Source organism: Ostrea edulis, chromosome 5, assembly GCF_947568905.1.
Source record: "Ostrea edulis chromosome 5, xbOstEdul1.1, whole genome shotgun sequence".
In the NCBI taxonomy this organism is placed as follows: domain Eukaryota; kingdom Metazoa; phylum Mollusca; class Bivalvia; order Ostreida; family Ostreidae; genus Ostrea; species Ostrea edulis.
In genome coordinates, this window is record NC_079168.1 from 75,415,983 (window position 1) to 75,428,046 (window position 12,064).

At 34.5% G+C, this 12,064-nt stretch overlaps 1 protein-coding gene across 1 annotated transcript in view; it reads right to left on the reverse strand.

Moving 5' to 3' along the window:
- Positions 1–2,159: 2,159 nt before the first annotated feature.
- LOC125651017 (uncharacterized) overlaps positions 2,160–12,064 on the reverse strand; it is a 30,223-nt gene continuing 20,318 nt past the window's right edge. The window contains exon 6 of the mRNA XM_048879617.2: positions 2,160–8,732. Within this exon, the coding sequence (XP_048735574.2) occupies positions 7,870–8,732 (863 nt within the window). The 3' untranslated portion in view covers positions 2,160–7,869. The remainder of the gene's footprint in view (positions 8,733–12,064) is intronic.

Genomic DNA, 12,064 nt, shown 5'->3' on the forward strand with positions numbered 1-12,064 from the left:
GTGATGAAAAATTAATTCATACATAAATACATATATATGTCTCTGACAGAAGCAAAGAATATTTGCGATATATTTCGGATAGGACACCACCAGATATTGAAAGAAGCCTTACATTGATGACTCATTCAGTGTGGAAAGGTATCCGATGTATAAACATGCAATACAGCAGATATACCAAACTTTTTAACTGAATATAGAAAGGAGATTCTGTCATAGTCAGGCTGATTCCTAACAGTCTTGTACAGAATGATGGATAAGACGTAAAACGCGGTGGGCCATATTTTGAGAGGAGACAGTTGGGCTTCGATCACTGGAGCAAAATACTCCGCATTTGTGAACATCATTGAACAGATGCTACACCGTCATAATGGCTGACTTCCTTTTATGGATAGATGGATATATATTGTATGAGAATTTTTTATTCATACGGAGACGTTTTTAATATATATAGAAAAACTCTAAACACTTTGTAGAAATATTTCGACCGTGTTACCGGTCTTCTTCAGCCGTGTTTATCTCTTATAGCAACGTCTATATAAAGATAGATATAATTAAATAAAAAAGCAGGGAAATATGCAGTTCCAAAATATATTAAAATCAATAGTGCTTTCTGGATTTTATTTTATCCAGAAAGTGCTAGTGATTGAATATATTTTGGAACTGCATATTATCCTTTTTTATTTTTAACCATTTTCACTTTGACTGTGTGACATCAACTCTTTCTATTTGGATATATATATATATATATATATATGCGCCCAATATTTGTATATTCCTTTTAAAATTGATTGCCTAGCTCAGTCGATTAACATGCCAAATGAGAGAAAGAGAGAGAGAGAGAGAGAGAGAGAGAGGGGGGGGGGTCGACTACTGATCTGCAGGTGTTTTAATTTTGCTTCTACTAAAACTGCATTTTTTTTATTTAAATGTGTTTTGAAAATTTGCAATATCAAAATATTATTGTATGTCCTTTATTTGTCATTCCTATCAGAAAATAATTCGAATAATAGAGATCTAACAAAATCAAGGGTCATGAGTGACAGACAAACTTCCGTCAGTTCGTTTGTGTGCGGAGACGCAGAGAACTATTGTTAGTATGGAGTGACAGATACCATTGTACGCTGAGACAAAATGGGAAGGTATCGAAACACGTGACACTTCTCGGTGGCAGATCCAAGTTCTCAGTGGCGGACCTAGTTATATAGATGGTACGGGAGCTGCACCTCCCTTCTTGGTATAATTTTCAAAAGTCAATTTTTACCATTTTGGGGTTTCCAAACATCTTTTTTCGGGCGGAAAAGGCACAAACTTGGATCAAACCAGCCCTTTCGAAAAATGTTTCGGATCCACCCCTGGTTCTACATTACATCTTAGGTGCGGCTAGGTTTTATAATCCCATTCTTCTAGTAATGATGGGTGGACTGGGTCATAACACAAGGAAACAAAAGATTGCAGCGAGATCTTGAGAAAATCAGGGATTATATTTTACATCACAAACCGATCATTATAGAATGGATCAAAAATTACCAATGGCAGATATGTGACAAGATCTTTAGTTACAGGACAAGATCTTGATTCACAACATAAATGGGGAGGTACTTGTTGAAGATGGCACCAGTGAAACTAAAACCAAGAATATGTACGTTATATAATACTGAAATTCCGGGGACCGACCTGAATTGTTCAATATATCCAAATAATCAATGAACTAAATAATGTCACTGGGATTTATTTTTACTTGTTCCATGTTTCTGAACTGTAAGCCGTACAAATATATTGAGAAAGAAATTGAAAGTGTCTGATGGAAAGTGTATGAGAAATTGAATGATGCCTGCGTTATACATATCAGTCATACCATGAGTTTTGCAAGAGTGATCCAGATAATACAATAAAAACGAACAGGCCAATCCAATTTTCTTACCACATAATCCTCTTCCACACTAAAGACACAGCCACAACTACAATGTAGTCATATCAACTGTCAACATCCTCCCCTCTGATTTCCAGCCTAATGTTACAATATAAAGGTACATTGGTATAATTCAACAAAACAAGCGCATCGATCGTATATGATCTACTCATATGTGATTTAATTGCCCACTAAATGGCTATGGAATGACATTTAAGTACATTTCACAAAAACAAAAGCAACAAGCATCGGTTATCCTCTTAACTTTATTTGCCACAGCCCAAAATAAATATCAAAACACCAAGTCTTTAACAAAACGCACCGATCATCCACAAACAAAACAAATATTTACATCTCCCCCCCCCCCTCCCACAACCCAGTAGTTCTGAAACAAATTAAGGTGGCTCTCTACACTCTGAAATGGTTTCTCAAATCAGTACGAATTGATTTAATCATAAAAGATATGATGATATATAATAAGTATATTTTCCAAAAAGGCAGAAAATATGCAAATTTGGATAAAAACATGATTTTCAAAAAAATTATTTCAACACATATGAACAAATGACTGGCGGATTTGAACTCGAAATCTGCGGTTCACCAGCCCAATGCTTTAACCACTGAGCTACGATGGTAGTCAAACAAATCGATCGATACAAATAATTTCACAAAACATTTTTAAATCGCTATCTTGTGACATAGGGTCATAAAGAGTATAAGCTTTAGTGTAGTGAGCTACCTTAAATCGCATTATTTCTACTTTCTAACACAATGATTTCAGGTACCCAAATTAAATGTCCCGAAAATTACAAGATGTACATAAATTAGATCTACATGTATTAATCTAGCATATAATTTGTACATATCTTATTTCAAATATGCCTCATTATCATTTTCTAACATTTTAACATCAATTTATCTGAGCCAACAAACTCCAACCTTGCACCACATTTGTCAGATATGGACATCCAAATGTAATAAATAAATAAAAATATTATGAAGTATGTAAATTAATGTGTTGGAAAAAATATATAATTTGCTACCACGTCATCACATTTACAGTACATTACGTCGTTCACACCTCTTCCCATTTTAATTTTAAAGCTCAGTGTATTTGTAGATTGTTTTACTCGTTCCATTAGAGAATTTCTCACTCATGTAAAGACATGTATGTCAGCCAGATTCGTCGAGAATGGATATATGGACCGACGCCTTTCTCCAGCCTCGATGAATCTCGCGAGATTGGTAGAGAGTCACCAGCTGTAGGTGAAGTGTCACGATTTGTGACCAGCACATGGCAATCCAGACCAGTGAGGGTTCTTTATCGTGCAAAAATCTATCATGACGAGGCAATATCGCGAGGTCCCCTCCGTTTTAGGTCGATTCAAATAAAAATAAACAAAAAACATCCGATTTTCATTTTTAAGGTATTCAATGTAAAATGAACATATTTCGTTTCTAATATATGAATGGTAACTATGGTTTTGGTAATCATGGCTGCATTTCGAAGAAGGGAAGAGTGAAATGAAAATGACTCACCATAATTCATTTCACCTTGAATTTTACATTGAAGTATATGGGAAGAGCATGTTTAATTGAAATATTTTTTATAAGAAATTGTATTTTCATAAAAAGTCACATAAACTTACTCTTTATAAAATTAATCATTTATCGCAATTATTTTAAGAAAATTTAGACACCCCCCCCCCAATTTTTATCAAGGATGGGTAACTCTTCCAAAAATTTTCAAATGCAAAAAGGTCGGCTTCAAATAATCTATCAGTCATGTGAACTTGAATTATTTCATTTTCATCATTATTTCACAATACACATTTATTTTGATTTAAATTATTTAATTTTCTTTCGTTATACATTGAATACCTTAATGCTGGGCATTGAGCAAAGAAAGTCATTACGTGTGTTAAACGTCTTAGGTTTGCCGCGGCGCCGTTGTAACCGTGTATTTTGTCGCCAATGAAAAATATCGCTCTTAACAGAATATATAGGGAATAGAGTACCTCAAATCCCTGGCTTAGGCCAACACAGAGAAGTCCTATCAAACAAATCAAGCAAATCGCTATTTTAAAATCACCATTCTTAAAAAAAAAAAATTTAAAAATTAAGTGAAATTCCTCGAAACTTAGTTGGGTATTTTTTGCGATTCCTGGTTATCAAGATAAATATCAACTATCATAAAGTTTTGTTTAAAAAGTATTATTACGTTAAATTTAGATACATCTGTCAAAGACGCATAGATATACCATATTAAAACTTCTTCTTTTTTTTTTTTTTACCAACAAATGGACTAAGCTCAAGAACTTGCAATATTCAAGTCAAATTCCACAAAAAAATATGCACATCTTCAATACTTCTGCTCAACTGTGTCAATTGATACCAGCCTAGTTAAAAACTGTGATAGGACTTGGATCCTTAGGGACTCTCACAGTACACCTTTCAATGGGGAGGGAGGGGGATAGAGATTCTCCCCCCTCCCATCCCTTTTCTGTCTCTCCTCACTCTTCCTTCTCTGCTTCTTCTCCTCCGTATTACCCGGCCTCCCTCCCATCCCCTCTATAACTACAAAAAATCGCTAAAAACGTTTTACGTTCAGCAACCTGTATTTTTCATGAAAACTTAAAGAATATCAAAAATGCGTGGAATATGCACATGCGCACATTTTTAATAACTCAAACACTGTGTCAAACAATAAACGCTACCTGTCAAACAATACCGTAAAATGAAGTTGTATTTAATGTAGATAAATTGCTGATAATTTTACAGGTTTATTGAATAACGTTTTTCATAAAAATGTTTTTTTTTATGATTTAATAACAAATTAATGATTCATAAAATTTTGAGACACAAAAATAAATCAAAAGTATTTCCATGGTCCTAAGGGGCATAACTTTTATAAAGTTGTGGACACTTCAACAAGAGTTGGGTAGGTCTACAAAGTAGATACACAGCAAGTTGCAATTTAATCCGTGAAAGAATAAGGTTGAACAGAACAAAAAAATCTATACTGATGGACAGACAGACGCATCGAGAGACATCCTTGTACTAACAAACATGAAGACGGCCACATAAAAAAATCACATGCCTGCGAGATAACTTCAAATAAGTCGTAACTCATTGTCGGACACCCACGTGTGATCTCGTTTTTAACTCGAGTAAAAGACGAGATTACCCGTGGGTGTCTGACGATGGCCATAACACCAACTAAATATTATGAATGTACCATATTGGATAACTATGGGTAAGTTTACAAGTGTAACAATGTAAATAACAGTTGTGTATTTCAATTTGCAGTACAATGATATATACGTGTAATAATGCATAAAAACTTCAAAACCTGGCATGCAAATATATACTATTAGCTAACATACGGCCCTTTGGGCATAACTAATACATGAATTCTTACAGCAATAAATGTTCACAGGATACCCACAAAGTAATAAATACAGGAAATCTACTTGTACTCTTTCAGTAATTTTATCAGTTTCACTGAACTCTATACATACATATAGCAATTGTCTATTGACTGAATCGAATATACACTATGTCAATAATCTATAGTTATGGCACAAAAGAATACATTCTGCTATTCACACATCCAATCTGCTTAGAAATGACATTTCCTGCAATTTTTGCTGTTGTTGCTTTCTTACGAGGAGGAGGAAGAATTGCTCATATTTATTGCAGGATTTCAAAGTGCAGTGTCAGTTGCATTAATTAAAGCTAGACCTTTTTATGAAAACAAATTGAACAAAAAGAACACATAATTTTCCTTGATTTCACAATTAAAATTTCGCAACAATTCACAACTCCTTTCTTACAACTTGTGATTCATCATGGAAGAGAATAATAAAATCTGAACACAAAAATACTAAACACTCAAAATGAGAAACTTGTGGAAGTTGATGGGACATGTAAACGAGGATGGTTGATTATGACACAACACAAGCACCAAACATAAAAGTAAAATATGATGTAAGACCAAGATTGTAGCCAAGGACACAGCTGCCAGTGCCGCCCTCTATTAATGTCAATGCAACAAACAAGCTTCCTTTCATTAAAGACACACACAATATCACGTTTACTTCAGCCAAAACATAGTCAGAGGCTGCTAACCTCCATCATTACTCCCAAATTCTATGTGCAACATACACATTAATACCGAGCATATTCTACACTGTTTAACCTGCCTAATCAGTGTAGGCATTCTACATCATGGAGCTTACTCACCAGTAAGGCAATAAATTAAAATCTGCAGTGGGTTTTTTTTTTTATTTTACATCTGAATAGTAGTAGGGGCCTGGTCTTTTTTTATTGGGAAACTTTTATCATCATTTTGTCAGGTTGGGAAAAGTTTCTTTATAATAAGATGTGTTTGTGAAACACTGACATGCCCCCCCCCCCCCCCCCCCCCCCCCCATGGAAGGAGAGTAATTCTCATAAGAAAGGTCTTATCACAAGGAATGCACATGTGAAATATGACAGCCCTATCACCATCTATTAAAAAATAGCCAAGGCTAAAGTTTTTGCAGACAAACAGAAAACTATGTGCCCTAGAATCTCCAATTATGGAGGCATAAGAAAAAGACCCAATGTGATTGATTGCCTTTGATTTTATCCTAGTTTATTTTTTACTCTCCGATAGTGGTAATGAGTAAAAGTATAATTATTTCAATGAATCTCCTCTACTAAATATAAATTTCCTCTACTAAATATGAATTTCCTCTACTAAATATGAATGTCCTCTCCTACATAATGAAAAATTTAATAAAGAGTTGACACAAAAAATTCTGTATCCTGACACAGCTTTGTAGTGGGAATTTCCTCTGGGGATAACGTGTGGAATTTCCAGTGGAGAATGGGAGTCTTGTTTCAGCCCTATAGGGCCTCTAAAAAATCAAGGGGAATGGGGCCTTACTTCAGCCCTATAGGGCCCCTAAAAATTAAGGTGAATGGAGCCTTATTTCAGCCCTGTATGACCCCTAAAAATCTGTTCACATGCACAGATCACTCCCAAAATTTAATCTACTTTTGAAAGTAAAAACACTCTATCATTTGTAAAAATCTGACTGTAATCCATGCAGCACTTTTTTTTTCAAAACACTTTCTCATACACATATACATTGGTGGAAATTGAAAGTATTAGAATGGCCTGAAATATCACTTTCCCAATTATGAGGTGTTTTTATGTCCTTTTCTGATTACACAATACAAAAGTTTCAGTCCGGACACAAAGAAATCTACAAAAACCAAGAAGTAACATTACATGTACAAAGGAAATGTCATGGCGATGGAAAGTAAGTACATCAATGTTTAAGTTTATGATCCTATTAGAGACAAAGCTAATTTTTGCATGCAATATATTGCAAGTCAAATTTTAAACACATGCACATGAAAATTGAAAATACTGAATTACCGGTAATAATTATAATTTGTATTTTGGGACACACCGTCTGCTAGATACAAGGTCTCTCTACATAATGATCTTGTTTCAGATATTCTATTGTCTCTTTCACTCTTTCAAAGTTTCAATTACAACAGTGAAAAATTATAAGTCATCATTTGTACATTTCATGAAAAGTGGAAGACTTAATGTGGAGATACATAGACAGATAATTTCACAAAAATTTACACTCAAATTAAAACATTTTTGAACCCTGTGCTTTTATCATGTCAACAAACATTATGCACTGCTTACACAATGCAAGTAAAATTTCAACAAATACATGTAAACTATATTGTCAATAAATAAACTGTATTAGATGAAAACAATTGTTGGCAAGAATAACTTAGCAAAATTGCATACATGCACAAAATCTAGACCCTATCATTTAATTGACCCTGACCTCATACAACATCATTCAGTCACCACATTTTATACCACATTCTATAGCCTCATTAAAGATCTTATAACATCATTCAGTCACCACATTTTATACCACATTCTACAGCCTCATTAAAGATCTTAGCTTGTACCGTATATGTACACGTCTAGTTCTGATAAATCGATAAACAAAAAATAATAATACACAGAAAACGATGCTAAAGCCCAGAATCACCGACCTCAGAGATGGTCCCTCTGTCCTGGTGGCGGGTACAGGCTTCTGACTCTCGATGCCCCCCGCAGGATTCTGGATTTCTCCTTGGTCCTGTTTGACAAGGTACTGATCTTTATCCTCTCTCTCAATACGGTCTGCCTCCTCCCGCTGTTTTCTTTGGTTGTTGTCATAGTATGGGTAATCTCTATCATCATTCTTATCCTCCTCCTCTCTCTCCTCATCTTTATCATTGTAACCATCGTCTTTGTAATCTTCGTCCACATAATTCCCATTATCCTGCTTCCTGTTGTCAAAATGCACCAGTTTGTGTCCTGAGTTGAGCTTGTTCTGATCATGTTTAGGATATTCTGGAGCTTCATTTTTATCCTCGTAGTAATCTTCTTTCAATTTCTGATTTGAATAATATTCATCTTTGTCATTTTTACCATAAAGCTGGGCTGCCAGGACATTATTATTCAGTGGATGACTGTAATCTTTTTTAAGCAAGGTTCGATTTGCTATGATTGACTGATCCCCCATTTTACTGACAGAATTTCCACCAGCGTTTTTTGGCATTTCATTCAGAGACTGGCCCATGGCTAATGCATATGCTACATCTTCATTATTAGTCAGAGGTTTGATGGCAGACACTTTTGATTTAATGAAGGCATCGTTGTTGAATATATTGGATTGGCCCGGGTAAATAAGGTATCTGAGGTACATTATTAGAGCACCTGCAGCCACCGCTGTCTTGTGAGCCAAACAGCCACCTGTTCAAGTAGAATAGTAAGTACAAGAAAATGTGATCAACAAAATTGAAAATAAAGTGCAAGAACATTTTTTCTTTAATTCATATCCAATAGGTTCCTACACAAAACCTACACATGTATATAATATCTACCTGTACATTATAACTATTACCTGTATATAATATCTACCTGTACATTATAACTATTACCTGTATATAATATCTACCTGTATATTATAACTATTACATGTATATAATATCTACCTGTATATTATAACTATTACCTGTATATAATATCTACCTGTACTTATAACTAATACCTGTATATAATATCTACTTGTACATTATAACTATTACCTGTATATAATATCTACCTGTATATTATAACTATTACATGTATATAATATCTACCTGTATATTATAACTATTACCTGTATATAATATTTACTTATACATTATAACTATTACATGTACATAATATCTACCTGTACATTATAACTATTACATGTATATAATATCTACCTGTATATTATAACTATTACATGTATATAATATCTACCTGTACATTATAACTATTACCTGTATATAATATCTACCTGTACATTATAACTATTACCTGTATATAATATCTACCTGTACATTATAACTATTACATGTATATAATATCTACCTGTATATTATAACTATTACATGTATATAATATCTACCTGTACATTATAACTATTACCTGTATATAATATCTACCTGTACATTATAACTATTACCTGTATATAATATCTACCTGTACATTATAATTACCTGTATATAATATCTACCTGTACATTATAACTATTACATGTATATAATATCTACCTGTACATTATAACTATTACCTGTATATAATATCTACCTGTACATTATAACTATTACCTGTATATAATATTTACCTGTACATTATAACTATTACCTGTATATAATATCTACCTGTATATTATAACTATTACATGTATATAATATCTACCTGTACATTGTAACTATTACCTGTATATAATATCTACCTGTACATTATAACTATTACCTGTATATAATATCTACCTGTACATTATAACTATTACCTGTATATAATGTCTACCTGTATATTATAACTATTACATGTATATAATATCTACCTGTACATTATAATTACCTGTATATAATATCTACCTGTATATTATAACTATTACCTGTATATAATATCTACCTGTACATTATAACTATTACCTGTATATAATATTTACCTGTACATTATAACTATTACCTGTATATAATATCTACCTGTATATTATAACTATTACCTGTATATAATATCTACCTGTACATTATAATTACATGTATATAATATCTACCTGTATATTATAACTATTACCTGTATATAATATCTACCTGTATATTATAACTATTACCTGTATATAATATCTACCTGTACATTATAACTATTACCTGTATATAATATCTACTTGTACATTATAACTATTACATGTATATAATATCTACCTGTATATTATAACTATTACCTGTATATAATATCTACCTGTACATTATAATTACACGTATATAATATCTAACTGTATATTATAACTATTACATGTATATAATATCTACCTGTATATTATAACTATTACATGTATATAATATCTACCTGTACATTATAACTATTACATGTATATAATATCTACCTGTATATTATAACTATTACCTGTATATAATATCTACCTGTATATTATAACTATTACATGTATATAATATCTACCTGTACATTATAACTATTACCTGTATATAATATCTACCTTTATATTATAACTATTACCTGTATATAATATCTACCTGTACATTATAATTACATTTATATAATATTTACCTGTACATTATAACTATTACCTGTATATAATATCTACCTGTACATTATAACTATTACATGTAGTACACATTTCAGGTATTGTAAAGTTCCTTCATTTAATAGCATATGCACTACAGAATCAAAATACTGTTGCATAAACAGTAATTCAAACAAGAGCTCCACAAAGCTCAGCATCCTTTCGTAATGTAGGCAATCAGTAAATGTAAGTTTTTTCGATGAAGTCATGTAGTGACCTTGACCTTTTGATCCAAAACTTAATTTGCTTCTTCCTCTCTTGATAACAAAGCTACATGTTAAGTATCAAACCAGTTGAACAAAAAATGTGGCCTGTAGAGTGTCTACAAACTCAGTGTTACACACACACTCACCCCCACACACAAACATACTCACCCTTCCTACATACTCACCCACCCACCCACCCAAACATATTCACCCCCTGTCCCCACACACTCACCTACCCACCCATCCACACACATACTCACCCACCCACCCACACATATACTCAATACTCATCCACACACATCCCCCCCCCCCCCCATACCAGGGATGTGACTGAATTCCTCATAAATCAGAGGAAAACTGGTCAAAAAGGAAGGAAAACACCTCACCCTACCTGGAAAAATATCATTTTCTGCCACTTTAGATCAAATCCAGAGTGTTTCATATTTTTTTTTAAAAAATTGAGCAAATCAGAGGATTTCCTCTGAAAAGAGGAAAAATCACACCCCTGACATACTCACCTCCACCCACACACACACATACTCACCTCCACTCACACACACATACTCACCCCCACCCACACACACATACTCACCCCCACCCACACACACATACTCACCCCCACCCACACACACATACTCACCCCCACCCACACACACATACTCACCCCCACCCACATACTCACCCCCACCCACACACACATACTCACCCCCACCCACACACACATACTCACCTCCACCCACACACACATACTCACCCCCACCCACACACACATACTCACCTCCACCCACATACTCACCTCCACCCACACACACATACTCACCTCCACTCACACACACATACTCACCCCCACCCACACACACATACTCACCTCCACTCACACACACATACTCACCTCCACTCACACACACATACTCACCTCCACTCACACACACATACTCACCCCCACCCACACACACATACTCACCCCCACCCACATACTCACCTCCACCCACACACACATACTCACCTCCACACACACACACACATACTCACCTCCACCCACACACACATACTCACCCCCACCCACATACTCACCTCCACCCACACACACATACTCACACCCACCCACACACACATACTCACCCCCACCCACACACACATACTCACCTCCACTCACACACACATACTCACCCCCACCCACACACACATACTCACCTCCACCCACACACACATACTCACCCCCACCCACATACTCACCTCCACCCACACACACATAC